At 33.5% G+C, this 22,902-nt stretch overlaps 1 protein-coding gene across 1 annotated transcript in view; it reads right to left on the reverse strand.

Moving 5' to 3' along the window:
* Nucleotides 1-22,902, reverse strand: part of wg (Wnt family member 1 wingless) — a 46,778-nt gene that overhangs the window by 3,201 nt on the left and 20,675 nt on the right. Inside the window, exon 3 of the mRNA XM_088239131.1 lies at nucleotides 629-933. Coding sequence (XP_088095257.1) covers nucleotides 629-933 — 305 coding nt within the window. The remainder of the gene's footprint in view (nucleotides 1-628; nucleotides 934-22,902) is intronic.

Genomic DNA, 22,902 nt, shown 5'->3' on the forward strand with positions numbered 1-22,902 from the left:
ATAAGAGGATAATCATTTCGATTTGTATGCATTGAAGACTCGCGACATACGAGATGGTCTTGGCATATATAGTACAGATATATAATAAGTATTGGTGTGTACTGGTAGGTACATATATGTCGAACACGGTTTTGTAAATAACTAAAATTAGTTTTACATAAAAAAAGGCATATTTACCATTAAAAATCATAGTATAAAATGCATATATATGTATTCTTTCACAACATTAATATGTTTATTTTGTGGCTTAAGACAAATTGATCTTTAAACCGCCTAACATGACGATGGCATCAATCTCAGGCAGACACGTGAAGTGCTTCAAATAATGGAACAGAAGCTCTGTTTGTATGTAAATATGCCTGGGAAGTTGGCAAATTGACAGAAGGCCATGTCACTCCCGCCTGCCAGGCTCTTGTATTCAAATCATATATTTACTCAGCGGCCAATTTGCATGGTATCAAGAGCGGTACTACACAAATCAGGAGTAAGCGTATTCATACTTTATGATCAACGAAGACAATAGAGTACGGCATCGAATCAGATAATTGTGGGGTATAAAATGAACAATCTATTTTCGTTGTTTTATTTTTCAAGATTATAAAATATGAGGTACGATCATTACGCTTACCGCTCTTCCAGCCTCGTTGTTGTGCAAGTTCATCTTTTCTCGGATGTCTCGGCCTCTTTCGCCAGTGTCGACAAACTCTCTGGAGAACTTGAATCCGAAGCCGATGTTGTCCGAACATCCTCCCCACTCCCAGTCCCTCACTCCCGCGGGACCGCCCGCTCTGGCCCCGGCGGGGAGGATACCCCTGGCCTGGTGGCTGTAGTCGCACGTGCAGGACTCTATGCTGCCTTCGGCGCATGCGCGCGCTACCGAGTGCGTCACTCCGGCGCTGGTGATGGCGTAGATAAAAGCTGTTTCTCGGCAACCTGTTAAAAGCGGAAAAGTAATTCGATTAATATTATTCAGCAACAAAAATCGATCGTCAGCAAACTATGTTAAACATCTATCAAACGGAAATATTAATTTCCCACCGAAGGGAACCTAAACAGAATAAAAAAAAGACTAGAACTTTCCATCAATCATGTAAATAAGACATCAGCCAAAACAACAAAGCGGGGTGAGTTTTTATTTTCGTGAGGACATCAATTCGCGATGCTCGTTGAATGGGTAGCCATTGTACATCTGCATTTCCCATCCAGAAAGAAGATGCATGGCCCTTACATGTCATTTGTTCGGCCATCCGTCTCTCCTCTGTTGGTACAGCTCATTAAGTGACCGAATGAGCCTCCTTGTATAAACTCCCCCCGGTTGAGGCTGCATATATTTGAAATAAATCCATTCATCTGACAGGTCGGTTCGCATTCTGGATTGAATTGCGGCATGAATGCGCGCAGTGCTCCCAGCCGGGCGGTCCCAACAAACCCGATGGATGAATGCAAGAGCTAAATTACTGCCGTGATGATAATTGTGTCAATAAATAACGAATCGAATTGATATAATTGCCATTTAACTGCACTCTGCAAATGTCAGGGGCAGATTCAATAGAATCGCTGAATGTTACCGCAATCGAACCGATAAAAGGAGCGATGCTTAGTGTAATGAGAGCATCGAGTTTACTAATTAACCTTACAAAGCGGTAATTCAACTTCTCGATGAAAAAATATTAACTTAAATCGTATAAAATACCCCGCATTATAAAGAGCAACCAGCTTATCAAAATTAAGAAAAATATTAATATTACCGACCGTTTGATGTTTTTGCAAACCTTTGAAGCACGGTCTTTTAAATCGGGGAGAGTAATTACTATTTTTGTATTCAGTTTTAAAAATTAAACAGGAAGAGGGCGTAGATAATCCATCCCCAATTTAAAGGTATGAGGGAAGGATCCCATCGACATTGTGAGAAGGGTAATTCAATGCAGTCTAGAAGAAAAACCTTTTATTATAGTTTAATCAATGAAAGTGAATGAATTAATAATACGGCTGAAAAAAATATCGCCGTAAATAAATAAATATTACGATTTCAATTAATATTTCATCTAATTTATTCCCATAGCAAGGCGGTTGGAGTGGTATCTAGGAATATAAACCAGATTTACGATAGAGTCAGGCACGTACATTGAGTCAATGGCGTGATGTTAAGTTAGTTTATTATGTATTTGCTAACTCTCCGACATTAAAATTACGTGATAATTACCAACGAGCGGACACGCCGCGACACCGGTGGTCGAATGCACCAGAACGTTTATTAGACAACTAAGTACTCCAAAGCAATGGAACCAGTTTGGCGGTCATTGCAAGAGTCGATTTCCAGAAAGACGTTGATTTTGCTTCCGACATATTTTGTAAACGACGCCAAAACAAAACAAAATGTCACTTGATAATGAAAAATCTGCTTTACCTATCTAACCCACATTCAAACTACAATAAACTTCTAACTCTTTTTCATTTTGATTCCTTAACAAAACGCCGCTTTGTTTTCTACATAAAATAATAAAGTAAAAGTAAACGCGGGATTAAGATCTCTCAGACATCGGGACATATTCAAACTGCCTTTGTTTTCAAGCAATGTAACGTACCACATACGTTTGGCCCGCATAAGTCGGGAATACAGTGTATACTGTCGAAATAGCAAGATCGACATATTTCATGATACTCCCAGATTTTGCGAATAATCTCTTAGTAATATATCTTAATTCACATCTACAACTAATTTTGTATTTTTTTCAAAGATAAAAAAAGCAACACCAAATATTCCTACATCTATATTGTACTTATAATTCTATAATTTTACATACATGCATGTGAAATTGTAAAGAACAATATGCATAAATTGTGTCATTGTTACCTAATAAAATAAGAAAATAAATAATATTATTTGTATTCATTTTTAAATTCAAAAATAATATCAGATTACCCTTTTTAAAAAACATGTGATAACAGGGCGAAGTTTGTCAGCAGGTGGAAGAGAGAGGATTTGAAAAAAAGTTATGGAAAATACTCCACAACATTTGGACTAATTGAGAAAAAAAAAGTTTTTTTTTCTTACAGCTGAGGGGAATCGAACACATGACGCGAGTTTCTCAATTTGAAAAAAAAATGTTAAACTATCGCACTGTCTGAAAATCGGTTCTCATCAATGAGTAATTCCTTCAAAATACCCTCAAACTTCCATGTCGCAAAGCAATCGCGATCACTGGCAATCAATGGATCACAATAAAATTAAAATACACCATGTCATGAAATGCATTACTTCTCGCGAAATATAACACAAATATATAAATCATCCTCGCGGTGGGGTCGGGAAGGGAGGGGGGGGACATCACGATCTTAATTGCTTGTAAAAATATTTAACAGGGGCTCTAAATCTTTGGGGCGCGCGCTTGTACGGCCGCGGGGCGCCGCCCACACACCACCTATCGTGACCGAGTAGGTACTATACGAGGATTTAATGTGTGTGGTTGGTTACTCTTTATTAAATCGAAATTTAAAAAATAATAGAACCGTAGAAAAAATGTTTGTTATTGTGATGATCACATGAAATATTTTTTATGTAAATATTTTTAATCTGGTCTCTGATTTAGTCAATCATGATATTCATCATCATCATTTCATTTTCCGCACCCAGAATTGAAAGGGACACTGTATTGGTAAACCAAATTCAGTGTATTTTGATCATCTTTTATATAAAAGTAAGGTGGTTAGTCCTGTCGTCGTCTGTGTCTCTATTCTCTCTAGTCTCGTGTCTCTATTGTCAGCCTCGTCGTGTAGTGGCCAGCGCATTTGCCTACCGTGCAAGAGGTCTCGGGTTTAATCCCTAGCATGGTTTACATGACATATCGGGTTCGAATCGGGTTGTGATCCCGTGGCTGGTGTTGCGGACGGATCATAGGTCCAAGGTTCGAACCCCGCTCTATCACAATATTACCATTTTCTAATGGTGAGTTATTTACAACTCACTGAAAGTGGCCACATATTGAAAAATTTGAGTTAATCAATTAGTCAAACGTTTTTTTTTTCTTAAAAAATAAATAAATATTTATTTGTAAATGCTTTTTTTTACATAGTCCCTGGATAGACACCTTCATGTTACAAAAAATATCAAGATATGCTGCGATTGGTGTACCAATGCAATGCCCTATGCACCATTAGGTGCGGAAAGGGAACAATGATGATAAGTCTGACACTTCAAGTGCTTGTCCAGAACAATGAAACAGTCGAGTTTAAACAACCTTTGAAATAAATATTTTACGTTCACCCTGCCAGAAATCGAACGCGGGGCCTCAAGTATGGTAGGCGAACGCGCGACTACTACACAACCAGGTGGACTTATCTCCACTTGGTTTCCTTATTTAGAATTTTTACCTAAGAGCAACCGTCGAGTCAAAAACACTTGTCCAGTCAAGGCCACTGGTTGTGGTTCTATTTCAAATACAGAACTCTATTATTGTACAAAGACGTTACAGACATTTAAAACACGGTTACATAAATTGTATGCAAAACATGCAATGATTTGAGTTCTGTACATTTTTTAACGAAAAACTCGACGAATATCATTTATATATAAATGTTTTTTTTCAAATGGTACTCAATCCAGTTTTTTGCATATTATATTAAAAAAATATTAGTATGTATGTTTAATTTACAACCATTTGCAAGAATGCTGCATAAATTAGTTGATTCATAGAAAGTGCTCTTATTTTTTATAGATCAATTCAAATGATTTCATACCTAATAGTGAGTTGGATATTTGACATTATGTTTTGCACGAAGTTCAAGAGAGTTCAATGATACAGGATTATTAAATGTAAACTTCACAATGATCTCATAATGCCGCCATTTTATATCATTAGTCTAATTCAAAAAAAGAACTCGGTGATCATTAGATCACGAATGCGGTAATTAATTACCTATTGAACAATATTAGCGTACAATTATGTAAAGAGATTCCTGAAATTAATATTGATTAAAAGAAATAGACACACACCAATCAATTCATTGTGACTTTTTTCAAATAACGTATTCTAATAATATTTTATCTTTTTTTACTAGCAGAAAAATCTCAATGATAATGACGATGGTGTCCTACAACAGAAACATAAATGAATTCTGTAAAATATAAGTGTGAGATACAAGGTAAATATTTTTTTATTACATTGATACCTGACATTGGTTGGTTTAAGTGGCCACTTATCAAACTGTGTTACATTCACCATTCTGCCTATGTTTAAACATCCTCATTTCCTCAACTATTCCATCTGTTAGCTTTTATGAAGTAAAATAGCAAAAATCTTTACCATGTTGGTAAGATTCATCGGGCTGAATCAATTCACCTTCTTGGCAACGCCTGAAATTAATTTATCAATATTTATACTTCTTCCTACACCAGTTAGTTTAATCAACAACATTTTGGGTATGTCTACAAACATTTGGACATACTGAAAACATTGCTGAATATCCACTTTTTTATTTTGCGCTTGTCTCTTTCGGTACTACCAATTCTAACTTTTTTTTAAAAGATTTTGAGAACCCCTAAATTAGAACTTTTAAATAAATTAAAAGACACGCTGTCTATTGATTTACATATATCGAGTCTGAATCTCTATATATATACACTTTATAGTGTTTTGTCATGTGATTACAACAATCATTTATTTAAATGTGTATTTATTTTAAAATTTCAATGCTCAAAAAGCCCCTAGAGAAAAACCAATAATATTTCATCAAACGCAAAGCAAAATAGAGATGCAGATAAATAATGAAACAAAAATATACTGTTTTACTATTTATATATTTATGCGAGTTGTTTCTATAATTTATGAATCATAAAAATATTGTTTTTGAAAACTTCTCATAACTTAAATCGTCGTGTTAAAAATTTGAAGACAATACGATTTATATTATAATGTCTTCATTAAAATCATTAATGACTTAATTATTTATTACAAAAACTCGGTTAGAAATTGTCGATTATAATGCCTAGGACCACCTACGCCCTACGCCAGCACGAGGGGGTCCGGACTCCGGATTCCGGACACTGCGCAGTCAGACGAGCGAAGTACGCTATCGTGAGGGAAGTTGTTACTCCGGGACGTGAGATATAGTGAAGCAGAAGTAAGATATTATAGTGAAGTAAGTGTATTTCAAGCACCTGGGGCTTGGAGCGCCCCGCCGAGTGACCTGTGACCCTTTAACATTTCTCATTCTGGACCACAGCGCCGTATTACAAGCGTAAAATATTGTTTAGTTTTGACAAAATATAATGATCGGATTTTTTACCAGTGACCGTGTTTCGTCGTGACTCGCGACTGACATCCGAAATTAAAAGCAATTAAAACTAAAAAAACGTATTTTTTTTACTGTGGATAATTGAAACATAGTTCCGCATATTAAAAATTAAAATATTACTAAAGGTTCCAAATAAATATATTCTCCCCATTAGATAATTATTTTTGTTGTTAATATCAAAAGCAATAAGACATTATTTGTCACATTTTTAGATATTTTCTTATTTTGAAGTATTATTTTAGATCTACAAAACAAATAGTGTAAGAATCCGGTTGACACTCATTAAATTACCGTAATGAATTGTTATGTAGATAATATAATATATCGTCTCTTCAATTCGTTTTTGTCTAACAGACCAAAACGCAAATAGCAGAAAAAGAGCTTTTCTTACGAAAAAGGCATAAATAATGACCACTTTCGAAAAAAATCGTTAAAAAAACTTTTATACAATTCAAAAAATATATTTTAATCATCTTAATTTTATAAATAAAGGATTTCTCAGAACTCATGTATGAATGGTCTGTTGGACAAAAACGAATTAGAGCGACGATATATCTCCAGTTAAGAGGGTATTTTTTTAATACGACGTGATTATTTGGATTTTGTGTAAAGTTTATTCATAAACATCGTGAAATAATAAACTATAGTTTTGAGTGCATAAAGAAAAATTTTAATAGCTCATTTTAACAACAAAAAATGTACTATAGTAATTATTATTTGTTGGCGTGTGATACGGGCTTAGGGGGATGTGTCCATTAGCCGAAGCTTTTAACGTCTTATTTCGGGCTGACCTTAGTACAGCCACCCATTTATTCATATTATTCAATATTTATTATTATTTCCATATTACGTCTCGGGTTTCACACGGGCAGCTGTGCAGCCGGCGACTGTAGCTGCGGCGGCGATGCACACATTACGAACATGAAATAGTCGGAAATGAGTAGACGTTTTATTTTTGAATCTACGATCGCGAAATGATCAGTGAAGAAGTGAAAGCATAGTATTCGAAAATTGATATTTTACTCATGCTATTTTTAATCTATAGTATTACACATATTAAACACTATACCATACAAAGACAAGAATGATAAAATTTATATATGTATGTGTATGTAAGGGTGTGTATGTATGTGTGTATGTGTATATATTATATACTAAATATATGTAAGTATGTGTATGTGGGTACGTGTATATGTATGTGTATACATATATACATATATGTACCAGTATGTATATATGCGTTTGCATGTTTGTATGGGTGTGTATGTATATTTGTATGTGTATGTATTTTTATAAGGGTGCACACGTGTGTGTATGTATATGGAGATATATAATAAACTTCTATGTGGGTCTACCTTAGCACAGGTCTTCTCTTACGAGGCATTCCTTTATAATATTAATAAAAAAATAATACATATATATATTACAGCAAAACGGGTATGTAAAATAAATTATTGTTGTTATTTTTATCAATAAAGATGTCGGTGATGTCCCATCTCTATTTTAATCAATTTTTGTTCACGTTCTTAATGATTTCTGGCCACATTATAGTCCGACCAACGTTAATTTAAAGCAGTGAGAGCGTTAGTGTATTATTTTTGTCCATGAAATGTCTGAACAAATAGCCAATCGCCATTTTTTTATGCTCCAGAAATGTACGAGTATTTATATTATTCAGGCTTTTTGAGTTTAAGAAAAGTTGTTTTAAATTCTAAAACTAAACCTGGGATGATTTTTCTGGATGACCTAACATAACTTAATCAACTAAATAAAAAACTATTCAAAAATCAAATAAAATCCAAAAGAAGAAATAAAGAAAACCAAATATTTAAAATTATTATTTGATTGCTTTTTTGACCGAGGACCTAACCTTTCATTTGTATCCATCTTTGTTCTCAACAAACCTATCATAATATCTTAATATCTAACTTCTTACCACGTAAAAAAATTGAATCTGGAATTAATTTAACGTAACTATGTCCGAAAAAATATTGATAAAGCATGTGATGACTTCATTTTTGTTTACATATTTATGTTTAAGTTATACAGTATTTGTTTCAATCGGTGATAAAATGATTTGTTAGCTGTGAGTGGAATTTGAAAAAACCAACTCGGTGCAGTTTGAGTAAATGAGTTTATTTTTAAATTTAACAGTGCTTTAAATAAAGTTGAGTATCGATTACATGGCATTTGTAATCATTTTGCTTCTTTGTTATTCAAAAAACATCAGAATTGATGCATTTTTGCATTCATCAACGAAAAATATCAATACCACTAGTAAGTTATTAAAGGTTACATATTAAGATACAAATGAAAGAATGCCTAATCTCCAATTACATCTTTCAATACTCCCTGAAATGAGAGTATGGGTTAAAATAAATACGAATTAAAATATATTTATCCCGATATGATGTATGAGTCAGGCTAATGTCTGACACTTCAAGAGCAAAGCTATTATCACATAATGATTGACTAGGGAAATATAACTTTTTTTTAACATTTAAAAAAAAATAAAGGTCTATGAAATACTTTCCAGTGAAAAAAATATTTTTTTGTTACGTATTAGCTGCATAAAAGATATTTTTAAATTTGTAATTTGTAATTCCTGCATGAACGACCAATCCATTGGCCACGCTCCTTATATATCACGATTCATGTTTATTTGTTCCTGACCATTCAAATCGGTTTAGAACATCGTCACGAATTTTGACGACACAACTATTAAGGCTAAACATGTCGCATTTTTCTAGTGATGTATTTAAAAAAAAAATCTTTTTTAAATTTTTGTATGAAAATATTTCTCCACAATATCCATATTGATTTTGGAAATCCAATTACTTATTCTAAATCCATTTCATATATTTTCCCCGGTATTTGTAGTATGTGATATTTCCCTATTAAGAATGTGACTTACATGATATGTTGCAATTTTAATTTAAGTACTTTTTTAAAATTCAGTATAGGGTCCATAGTTATGAAAAATAATTATTTATTTATTTACCGTCAGCTGAAAAAATAATCCCACCCGTCGGGCATTTTTTCTGTGTTTCTTAACCACCGGGCCGTCCCTCGCCATTTCGCAAACAAAACCAACTTATAATGAATATCAATTTGCAAGCCACGGCAGCAATAAAGCCATCATTTCACGTTACACCGTGAAGCAATCACAATGATACATTACACGGACAGTATTTCATTATGTTCCCGAATTCATTCAAAGCTTTGCTGAACGGAACAAATTACTTCAGAACGCCAGCGCCATACGGCACAATATTTTTTTATCCCAACTGCGACTGTCTCCACAGGGTGACTGACGAATTTCTAAGGTTTTCATTTTTCACTAAAGCGTTGTTCCTGACAAATATTTTTGTAGTGTTCTTTCGTATCAAAAGGACGTAGTGCTGCTATATAATTTATATATGCTAAAGTATACATAATGGTCAATGCATGTGTATTAACAATCCGTTCACTATGACTAGATTAAATTTAAATGACTACGGAATAAACTGTGTTAATTCCACGATTACGGAATTCATATTAGTAAGTAAGTAAACAAGAGTAGAGTCAAATTTTTAAAATTAACTAACTAACTAACTAATCATCACGCCATTTCCCCGGAGGGGTAGGCAGAGAGGATAGAACGCCACACCACTCTGTCCTGGCACACTTCCTTTGCTTCCTTCACATTCATACATCTTCTCATGCACGCACGTCGATTATTCCGACTTTTCACATGACCACTTTCAAGAATTTGTTGTACTTGATCATGCCATGTCTTTCTCGGCCTTCCTCGCCTTCTACAACCAGACACATTCGCACCATAAATCTTTTTAGCCGTTCTTTCATCATTCATTTGCTCCACATGACCGAACCATCGCAAAAGACCTTTCTTAATTTTGTCGATAATGCTTAACTCAGCCTTGCATTCTGCTCTAATTTCGACATTAGGGCACCTATCATACATTGTTTTTCTACACATTCGCCTTTAAAATTAAAATGATGATTATAACCGAAATTGAAGTTGTTTAATTTATATTAAATACTTTAATATTGTATTGCATTGCTAGATTATAAAACTGTATAATCTTGTTACAAATTAGTTTCTCACTGTATGATTCAGGTAAGTATTTTATTGTTATTAAAATATATGTAAACATGTAGGCATTTTGAGCGTCAATCTATTATTTATTTTTTTTACCGGGCCGCGATTATGATAGGAAATTATGGACGTCATACCTTTACCATGAAGGTATGGTTAAATATAAATTCACTCGAGCGATTTCGAAGATACAATACCGACCTCCCACCTTCAGGTTTCTCTACCGGGCCCGATCACGCGGCAGAGTTATCTTTGACTGTATGTAAAGTTAAATCGATATTTATGTACGAAAATATGTATATTTGTGTGAAAATTTAAAGTGTATGACAATATGTATGAAAGTGGAAGAAGCTAGGAATGTATGCCAGGATAGACGTGTGTGGCGGTCCATTCTCTCTGCCCACCCCTACGGGGAAATGGCATGATGGTAGTATTAGTAGTAGTATCAAAAAAGTTATAAATATTTATGTTTTGCCTATATGAGTATTGTCAGTTTTTATTCTTGATGACAAAACATTAGATTAATTGTTAATTAAAAGTATAATTATAATTAATATTGAAATGCGTTTTTTTAATTTCACAATAAAATGTTTTTTAAATAAAATTGGGTTTATTTTATCTATTAACCGTTTTTTTCAGGTGACTTTACTTTTGGTAATGTCTGTTCACCTTTTCCGTGAACACTTAATATCCTCAGAAAAAGAAGCGAGTAGGTACAGTTTGTATTGTTTAGTTAGACTGTGAAAAGGCGATTATTGCCACTGATTTAGGCTAATAACCTTGCTGACAATGATGGCTTCAGCATTACTTGACTACCGAAGGAATGTTGCCAGGTTGCCACATTATTGTTATTAATATTTCTCTACCAAACTCGAGATGCATACCTGTGGAGCAACACCGAGATTTATTGCGTGCCCGGACGCAGGAGAGAAACATTACTGTCATAACTTAAAATAAATATTTAAAAAAATAATTAAAGAAAAAAAAAATTCCGAATTATTAAAACTTCCCTACCCTAAGATAGTAATTGAATATTTTTTATAACCGTGTAAGAAAATAAAAAGGTTGTAATAGGTAAAAGAGAAATATGACTTTTTTTAAAGATTTTTAAAGTTAAAAGGGTCTATGAAATAGGTCTATGTCTAGTATAAAAATTTTTTTTTTGGTACTCATTAGTAGCATAAAAAATATATTTAATTCGTTATTTTGAATTTCCGCAAAATTTGGTCATTGGATTGGTCACGCCCCTAACGTCACGATTGATGTTCATTTTCTACTATGTTCCAAACCATTCGAATTTTTTTAGAACATCGTCACAAATCTTTACGTCACAACTATCAATATCTAACATGACGCGTTTTTCTAGCGACCTATTTTTTTACATTTTCTTTTTTTAAAGTTACACATGAAAACATTTCTCCATAATATCTATAATAGTAAAAATGAATTATGATAAATATTTATTTCGAAAATGCAATTAATTATTCTTAATCCATTGGATATATCTTTATCGGTATTCGTAGTATGTGATATTTCCCTATACGAACCTCGGACTTCCTGATACAGAGTCCGCCACAATACCCACGGGACCACAACCCTACTCAATATAATGAAATTTACGTCTGTAGGTAATTATTTTACTTATCAAAAATTGAGAACGACATTAAAAAATGGCAATCAAAATCAAGATGATTTCTCATTATTCTGAGCAGAATGATAGAAGATTTGTGATCAGAGATGTGTGCGCATTAATTAATTATCATAGTTTGGCAGTAAAGTGTTATTTTTTTTATTCATAAATAAAACACTGTGTTTAAACAGCGGAAGTGATTATGGCAAAGACTATTGACTTAAAATCGGTTTTCTATGAACTCAAGACAACAACTGGTCACAAATAAATTCAATACAGTTATTGGAGTTTTTCAAGTTCAAATCTTCAGCTGAAAGCTAAATGAGATTAGTTAATTAAGAAAGCCCGTGATTAAATTAATGTTCCTTTTTAAATTAGGACACCAAAAGTACATTTAGAGTTAATTGAAAATTTCTGCAACAGATTACCGCACCTTAATCATGAAACAGTATTTTATATTTTAAAAAATACACTCGTTCTCATCATTTGTTAGATTCTTTTTAATAAGATAATTAAATTAATATAATTTATTTTTTTGTTGAATCATAATAATCAAATACTGTATTTAACCATAGCAATGATCAGGAGATTCGCAGCAAAGATGGTGAAAATTAAGAATGGTGAATTTTGCGCAAGATGTAAGATATAAAATTATTCATAAACCTTCAAAAGATAGGTCATGGGTTCCAATAAGCATTATCCATATTCCCTTCGCAACATTTTATGGAGATTCATCTACCCTTAAATTAATTATTTAAAACAGTATTAAATCACTTTTGTAAAGCGATATCAAAGTTATATACTAATAATTACGTTTTTAAGGTGTTATCTTTATTCACTTTGGTATTCATTTAGTTTTGTACAGGTGTAAACACAATTTAATATAATCCAGATGTCTGTAGGTGTTGTGGCCGCCCGTTTCCGTGGAACCGAAGGACGGACCCCCGCAGTTTGGGGAACGCTTAGGCCCTTAGTTGAGCTTTTACTACATTTTTTATTTCTATATTATAGGTGCCCCGTGGAGATCCGAACGTAATGTACCCCTCACCCCCGTGCCAGTGCCAGTGACCAAACGATTGGAAAAAATAATTAATTCAAATTATTTCCGAATAACTCTCTATTCCCTTTATGGATTCAAGGAATAACTTTTTTTGTACCGGTTGTCCAAAACCACTGTTTTTTGTTTATTTACGCTAAAAACGTATTTTAATTATATATTTAATTATTTCAATTTGACATTCCATGGTTTAGGGTTAAATGCATTAAACATCTATGAAGAAATAAGATTTTGGGCACGATAACCGACAATGTTAAAATGAAACATTTTGTGTAGGTACTATTATTTCACTGCTCTATACGAGTATAAATATTATGTATGAATATTGCGTTATTTTCTTACTCAAATATTTCAATGGTACTTTAAATCATAAAAAGGGAAAATAAGAATGGAAAATCATATTCAGGAAATGATGTCTTTTTTTTAAGGGACTTTTTGAGGGATTGCGAGTGTTTTAGTACGCTTTATATGGTATAAAGACCACAGTGAAACGGGGCAAACCTTATAAAAGCTAAAAGGATGTGGAACCTTAAGAAAAAGCGTGAAACACATCTTCACTTTGAACGGAAAGTGAAAAATGACTTTTTGCATTGTGATTTCCGTCTTTGGTCAGTGACTTTACACAAAACACACAAAGCGCTTCCTTGCTGGGCCCTACCACTCCATACTGTTATAATACATTGTGTCACCTTCGGCACAATCACGGCGCGGCGGTTCGCCATTGATCGGGTGTCATCGGGATAATTTAGGAAATTAATGAACTGCCCCACCCACCAGCGAATGTGTGGTCGCCCTCAACAAATCACCTGGAAACAGGAAGACCATGCTACGAGAAAAAAAATAGTTCTAAAGATTTAGATTGTATGTAAAAACAACGAAAATTTTATGCGTGAAAAGTTTAAGAAAATATGTAATTAAAATACGCTTTTCATTTAGTTTGTATTGGGTACATATCTATATTTTGTTAATTTTAAATACATTTTCATTTTTGTAATTATTAGTTTTCAATAATAAAAAAAATAAATTAAATAATGATTTTCAAAGACCCCACCATGTGGTTAATCAAAGTAATAATAAATATTTTTAGTGAAAGTTCTAAAAAAGTCATTAAAAAATTCACATTTAATTTATAAGGTAAAAATTTAAGAACAAGTTCTCAAAAATTGTTATAAATCATTTTCGTTTCACAATAAATAACGAGTTGAGCGCAGTGAGATCCTTTAAAAAAAAAGGGAAGTATATAATGTATTTTTAATAAAATAAATAAACCTATTTGGGTTAGTTATTGCTTGTTTGTCGATTTTGAGGAGATCTTCTCGTAAAATGTTATGACATTTTATTTCCTAAAATAATCGTACCTACTAAAATATTGTAATTAATTGAATTTCTACTTGGTCACTCCAGCGAGCCCACCTTACACGACAGCGTTGGATGAGAGAGATGTTCAGATGCGGTGATTACACAATAGAAACATCAGTGTTAACATGTTCCTTTATATCTGGCCTATTCTGTGTCTCTGGTACCCCAGGCCCCTGGGACCCCCTCAGTTCGACTATTCAGGAAGATACAACTAATTTATTAGCTACGAACGGGGCCAGAAATGATTTGTGGCATCCAACCGTCTTACAATCAATACGAGTTAATACCATTAACCCTGATCGGAATTGTCTTTTGAGATTCGGGTTTTGAATACGAAAATCACTTATTTTTTCAATAACACCACTTAAATGTTATTTCATTAAGATATTGGAGCTTTTTATAAACGTGAATATTTGTAAAGAAGGTACGACAATTTTGTATAGTATAGGTTCAAATTCTGAAGATGAGCCAGAGTTAAGTTTTTATTATTTTGACCTGATTTTTTATAATGTTTTAAGGTGGCCGATACGGTTCTCGTGAGCGAAAAGGCAATTATTTACAAAAGCCATATTTTGAGATGTGACATTTTTTATTATGTATTAACTACATACAAATAAAAAAAACTCTTATTTATCATAACTAAAAAAACAGTATATATGTCAAGTGTTCCTAAAGCATAAAACTTGTGTGCATCATATCTTTACTGAGTTTTTGCTTATGAATCTCTAGATATTGTGTTATCGCTTGAAAAAACATTATATCGTTTTTCATACTACTGAAATATTTTTTTTACTGCACATTGCTGTTCATCGGAATTTGTCAAAAAGCTGCCTTTTTGTTTATGACGACAAAATATACGCTTAAAGGTTGTTGATTATAAAAATACTAATATTTATATACATGTTTTATTAGTTCGCAAATGCCTAATTGTCAGTTTATTGTTTTTAGTTAAAAAAAATTAACGCAATTTAATAATAATGTGAGTGTAGGGAGTAGGCCAGTAGGTATAGTACGTAAATTTATTACCACAACTTTGGATGATTTATTCTCTCTTTTTAGAAATTCCTCTATTTCCTGAGATACACGAAGGTATGCATATTAATATTTAACTAAATACGCGTCCACTACTCCTTAATCATTGATTATATCGGATAAAAATAAATAAGGAGATGAAGACCGAAACACTTGAGCGGGTTCGCGGCGGATAGATATATCAAGCTGTCAACAGCCCAAGTGGTGACAAAACGTTTTGACCTTAAGGATGACGTCACGACTCCTTCATTGATCGTGAAGACAGATTTGAGACCATTGACAAGTTTCCTTAATTTCAGGCCCGAATTTTACGAGGACCCAACACGGTTGCTCGTTTACAAGCCGTAAATTTCAAAACGACTTGACAAAGACGTTAAGGAAGTAGCAGCTATAGAGTAGCTAAAGTAAAACCCATTTAGGTGGTTCTTCTCTGTTCTACTATACCGCGATCGTTGTGGTCGATTTTATTATCGGGACACATATATTACGATCCTTTTTATACACGAAACTGAAATATTTATTGCCCTTTGAATTAATTTGTCCTCCCGCTACAACACAATTAAGAATTTTTAATTTATGTGCTTTTTAAGAAGAGCGTATTTTCGGTATTTTTATAACGACGTCACACTATTCTGCAAGAGTCATAAAAACGTCGTTAAATATTCTGTAAGCCTTTTATTTCGTTTCTCTAAATTCTTTATTTCATTCAAAGTTTAATTTGTACGCTTCGGACACATTGATACATTACGGAAACCTGTTTCCAGATTCGAGATAAAACATTTAACGAACATCAAGCTAATTCAGTGTTTCCATACTTATGAAGTAGCATGTGAAAATATTTATACGTACAATAAAAAACTTCGCTCAAAAAAACTTCCTCTCTGCGGTTTAATAGAAGTATAAACATTCGAAAATATGTCCAATAATTCCCGAGTAAACATAATCACTAAATAAAACTTTCAGTAACACGTCATTTACGATGCTCACGATAAAATACGAACTTAATTAACCATAAATTTTGAAAAAAAGACGTCGAAGCGAAATCAATTCGATTTTGTTTCTTTCTCGATTATAGAATCCGGCGGAGTCTGAGTTGACAGTAAGTATTAATTTAAGAGATTCGGAATATCGAAGGCCCAAAATGAATTGGCTTCGGGAGATGATTGCCTCGCGGGTGGAATTTTTATTACTACCCAGGACACCCAAGTGTTCCGGGGAAGATATCACACACTAAATTAACGCGGGGCGGATAAAACCTCGCGGTGGATCGAGAAACATAATCACGCCAGTCGCAACGGCTTCGGGCGATGGAACTACGGCGCAAAGGACGCCGTAGGTGGTGATCTCTTTTACGAGGATCTCCTTCAAAACTTTCTACTTTACGCTGATAGCTTTTTAAATAGATACCGACTTAGTGTTGAGCATCGTTAATTTGCTGACAAATCGTAATTGTGTTTATTACTCGACGCTTTACATTTTTGCGAAGCAATAAAACATCATACAATGCAGCTTGATTATTTTACCGCAGTTTTTTTTTGTAATATGAGAAGCTTTGGTGTATTTTGGTTCGTGCGATTGGAGCTCTCGGTGTAAGAGTGACCTGCGGTAGGCGGCCGACTCCCAACACTTTGAGTTTGTAATTATGATACTTCGGATCCTCCTCGGGCCATAATGTTTTACGTCTAAATTATTTTCGGCCTTTTGTGAAAGAAAAATATAGCCTAATGGAGGCCCCTCGCACACGGAGCGATTGTTTATACGTTTGTACTGTTGATTATTATTTTTATAATAAATGTCTCTTCTATTAAGGCTGCGGTAAGTTATACGGTTTAAATGGCTACTAAGCGCTCCCTTGGAGAGTGTTATAATAACTCTGTTTATATTTTAAAGTGTCGAGTGAATGTTGATGTTATCGTACTTTCTTGGTACAATTATTCCAAGTAGTTGACGAGTTACGCACTTCAAAACGTAACTGTTTTTTTTACGGCAATAACTTCGTTTCTATATGCTGCGCCATAGGCTTTCTCGTGGACTACAGAACTGAGGATTATGTACATCAAATTGTTATTTGCAGTAATAAACGAAATAGTTCCCAGAAAAATAAAACTCATCCGGGATATCTAAATCACAGAACTGTAGGCGTTCCTAAATATATCGAAAAACTAATTTTAAAAAATACCAAAGATAGAATTTTTTTTTCCTCAATTTATTTTTCTCTTAGCGTCTTATTATAATCATAGTTACTCTAATGGGTTGAAAAAATAATCTAACCTTTGTAAGTGTTCTTTTTTTTAAATAATGAAATGGACACTAAAACTATTAGCACTCACTGACTTCAATGTACCTAGACGAATGACTCGTCAAATACCTCCGTTTAGTTGCAACAATTCGCGAACGGTATACTCGTATAATGCTATTTTAAAACTACTCCATGTACTCGGCAATAACTATTCTGACATTGTTCATATTTTTAACATAAAGTAAAGTTTATATAAATCAGCTCAATTTAATTATTTCTAAAATGGTGAACGGTAACTCACATTTGTTAGGTTATAATTATGTACCTAAAATATATGTTTATTTTATTTTGCTTTCTATTTACTCTTTTTTCTACTTTTTGTGAATTTATATTATTACATATTTAGGTCTGTTCTTTTTTAACATTAAAAAAAAATTTTTTTTTAATTAAAAATCATTTTTCCACTTTTAAAATTTTTATGTGAATTTCAATGATTAATTTTTTGCACAATATGTTAGCGTGTTCAGTGTTCATTGTATGAAACCACTGTGTTATAATATGTATCTACATATGAACCTTTCATGCTTTGTTTTTTGTTTATCTACTGTATTGAACTGATTATTTCTACACAGTGTATTTTGTATAGTAAAAGGCACTGCGTGCAGTGAATATTAATAAACAAAATTTAAAAAACATGAATTTAGATTTCTCTAGTAGATACAACCGCTTTCGTCATTTAACTTTCCATGAGCACCATATATTTAAAAATAGTTATTTTAATTTTGTTCATATTATCAAACGTAAGACTTAATGCGGACTTTTAAATAAATTTTATTTGGAACCAAATATTATTTTTAATTATTGTGTGATGCAGAAATTAAAGAAGACAGAGAAAAACATGGCATGACACTGTCATTGCGTACTGAGCTCGTTTCCTCTACATTCATACATCTTCTCATACACGCTCGCCAATTATTCCGACTTTTGACATGTCCATCTTCAAGTTTTTGTTGTATTCGGTCAAACAAGGATAAAAGTAGGCTTAGTGATGTCCATAATGCGATCTCTCAGGCAAATGTGTGGTAGAACTATGTAGTATAGGTAAACAAATGTTGAAAACTCGGGTTGTGGTCCTGTGGTTAGTGTCTCAGACTCACGGACCGAAGGTCCGTGGTTCGAATCCCAATCTACCCCAACTCGATTTCATTTTCCAATAGTGAATTATTTACATTTATTAACTCGTTGAAAATGGCCCTCAAAATTAAATATTTGGGTAAATCATAAGAACGCAAATATTTTTTTTTTTTTTAAATAAAAAAAATCCGTGCATTCTGCAAGGCTGAGACAAGCATTATCGATAAAATCAAGAAAGGAGTTTTGCGTTGATACGAACATGCAGATCAAATAAACGGCTAAATAGATTTACGATGCAAATCTTGATGGATGCAGAAAACGAGAAAGACCGAGTGAATAATTATATAAATAATGCCAAAAATAAACGTTCTCATTATTTGCACAAATATTTTTAAAAACCCTACATCTTTGCCCTTATTTTGAATAAATCATCCCTCTTAAAAAAAATATCAGAACGCATTACTCACACGAAGTAGTTAAATTACAAACAACAAACACAAAGTAATCCCCAGTGCGTTTTATTTCAGATAACATCTACATACAATATTCAGATTACGTAATGAAGAAAGCTTTCATACATCCATCTGTTCTGGGCGCTCGTGCCTATTGCAATATTCCGATACAAATGTTATTGAAAAGGGAACAACAAAATGCTGATGGAAACATAATACCATTTAACAGTTCGTACACGAGGTACAGTAGCCCCCGAGAGAGACTTAACAATAATAAATTACTCATTTTGTTTTATTTCACGCGGAAGACCTCCCGCAAACGCCATTGTTAAAGTGTTGAAAGTTCAGCTTACAATATTGTATCCAGTGTTAGTTGTTAGTTGTTAGTTGACAAGTTGTTTCCTTATTGTTTCTCAACGACTACCTGTCCGTTGTTCAAATTAACAAAAGCATTCAGGTAATTATCTCATTTGAGTGCTCTTGTTACATTTTTTGCTAGAACGGTGAATTGTCAGCATTCATGTTTAACATTTCTTCTTGATCACGAAATACGGACGCGTAAACTAAATTATCATTTACGAGCATCGTTACATTTAATGTTTTTCTGTAGATATTTATGAAGATGCCTACTTAGACGAAAGCGCTTGTTGGTCAATTAACAAAATAATACGGAAACGAGGAATTTGAATACTAACCGATAATGATGATGTTAGCACCTACATAGATCCACGGTTTATGCATATTAAGAGACAAAAATTTTGATAGTCTTGATATATTTAACACTCCATACAATATGTACAGAAGAGAACTAATAGGCTTGATTCAGAATAACAGAGAATAGACGTTTTGTCTCTTTTCTTGCTCTTCATGCATGATTCATTTCATCATTAAATCAAATGCAATTTTCCACTCTTACTTTCCTTCAATCATCCTTGTTTTGTCCATCCACCACTCCTTATCAATTTCCTTCTTTTCCTTCCCTCTATCTCCTTGTTTTGTCCATATTTATCTTATTTTAATTTATATAGTATCTTTATTATTTATATAGTCTAAACTTTAAGCCATCGTCGCTTTGTTACAGTATTATTTAGTGAATACATTTAATTGAATGGCAGGCCCTACTATGTATACATTTTATGTAGTTTTTTTTAAATATTAATTAAACCTGTACATCTGTTTGTATTCGAAATAAATAAAATAAAATAAAATAAATTCGAATAGCGGTTGATATTTTAGTTCCCCAGTTTCAGTAAGGTTACATTTTGATTATTATGTAAGAGCTAGGCTACAACACGTCTTGCAGCTGCAGAGCGCACAGACGTTTAGAAATCTATCCCCCATACACACTGCAAAATAAAAAGAATAAGCGTATAAATATACATTAGAAATAACTTGGCGGCCTCCGTGATAAAATGGCTAAGACTTTGACTCTTGCGCGGAAGGTACCGGGTTCGATTCCCAGTGAGAACACCAAAATTAAAAATGATTTTTCTCAAGCCTGAGTGTTTCGCTCTATAAATCACCACTCTAATTGGTCCTCCTGGTCTGTTGTAATGCAAATAATAAAAAATAAAAATTATTTTTTTGAAAATTCAATAATACTTTGTAATAAAACTTGTGTTTTGGTAGTCGGCTGTATGTTACTCAATTTTGCGAGTATCGAATTTCTGAGATTGGCCCTAGTGATAATGCGGGCCATTGTTGCTGTAACAGTTCAACGTTTTGTTACTAGGGGTATGTATGACATTAGGGATGATCAGTGGGGGTTTGTTTGTAGGGGGAGATTAGATGCTGTGACGACAATACTATTACCGCTCTGAATAGCCATCTGCAAACAGATTACATCTGTTTAAGGCTGTCCAACAAATTTAATAACAGTAAAAGAGACTTGAAATGTTTTCCTAGCAAATATCTCAACAGGGACGAAGAAGAAAAAAAAATGAATTGAAGGTATCAATCGGCTTTTTTTACGTTTCATTCACAATTTCTTCACGTTAAAATATTCACATTTGTTATTTTTTAGCAACTTGTAGGCTCATCGCCACGGTCACACTAACTGATTTTTTTTTGACAAGAAAAAGTGTTCAAATGCGTATTTTTGACGCTCATTTATAATATTACCCACCTGCACACTATTTAAAGGTGTGTTTTTACTCTTCAATCTTTGATAGTCCGTATACTGGCAACCGAAACCCTAAATGAATAATTTTAACTAACTAACTAACTAACCATCACGCCATTTCCTCGGAGGGGTAGGCAGAGAGGATAGAACGCCACACCACTCTGTCCTGGCACACTTCCTTTGCTTCCTTCACATTCATACATCTTCTCATGCACGCACGTCGATTATTCCGATTTTTCACATGACCACTTTCAAGAATTTGTTGTATTTGATCATGCCATGTCTTTCTCGGCCTTCCTCGACTTCTACAACCAGACACATTCGCATCATAAATCTTTTTAGCCGTTCTTTCATCATTCATTCGCTCCACGTGACCGAACCATCGCAAAAGACCTTTCTTAATTTTGTCGATAATGCTTAACTCAGCCTTGCATTCTGCTCTAATTTCAACATTAGGGCACCTATCATACATTGTTTTTCCGCACATTCGCCTGAGGGATCGCATTTCAACAGCATTCAGTCTACTTTCGTCCCTTTTTTTCCAACTCCATGCTTCGCTTCCATACATTAGGGTTGGTACCAGAACTTCATTATGAACTGCTAATTTAGCCTCTTGCGATAGACACTTATTTGCTACGACAGACTTTAAGGCACCATTAACTCTGTTACCGGCACTAACCCTCCTTTCAATATCCTTGTCCATATTTCCATCTCTAGTAAACATACTACCCAGATATACAAATTCTTCGACCTGTTTCAAACTATCTCCATTTACTACAATCTTACATTCAGTCATAGTTACATTTCTTTCAAAGACCATGACGTTCGACTTTTGCACATTCATTAGCAAATCACTCTCATGAATAATTTTGCGTTTGAATAAATATATCGAGACACGCTCCAATTGAATCAATTATCAATACAGTGTCTTATGCTCTACTAGATGCAAATAAAATAATAATGATAATAAAAGTGACCCTTTAAACTATGCAATTAAAAAACAAATATTATATAGTTTCATTCCAGAGCCGTTTTGAATATCATTATTATAGTAAACCGTAAGCCACGTACTTATCTACTAAAGATTTTTGTGTGGCATTTCTCTTGTAAAAAAATTCTCGGTTCCTTTATTATGTGTGTCCATCTTGTGTATTTAGATAAAAACAGTTCTTAAATTGAAAAAGTACGCTTGATGGAACGTGTATGCGATTTGCAAAGCTCGTGAAAAACTGCTGTTAATTGTGACGGCGAACAATGGCTAAAGACCTTTTTTGTGTTAAGTGTTCACAAAATTAGTCGAGTGAAAGTAATGACTGGAAACAGGTAAGAACGACTCACCTGCTAACGATTGTCATCTTGGAAACATATTTCTCGGGAAGTTGTGCAAGAATCTACGGATGTAAGTAACGAAATGTAAAAGCAATGAAATTAAATTGATTGCCCGAGTATTATACGACGAATAGATTCCTAGAACCCCAAAATTA

The sequence above is a fragment of the Micrasema longulum genome, unplaced genomic scaffold (assembly GCF_059751315.1).
Source record: "Micrasema longulum isolate JH-2025_06_02 unplaced genomic scaffold, ASM5975131v1 h1tg000113l, whole genome shotgun sequence".
Classification (NCBI taxonomy): Eukaryota; Metazoa; Arthropoda; class Insecta; order Trichoptera; family Brachycentridae; genus Micrasema; species Micrasema longulum.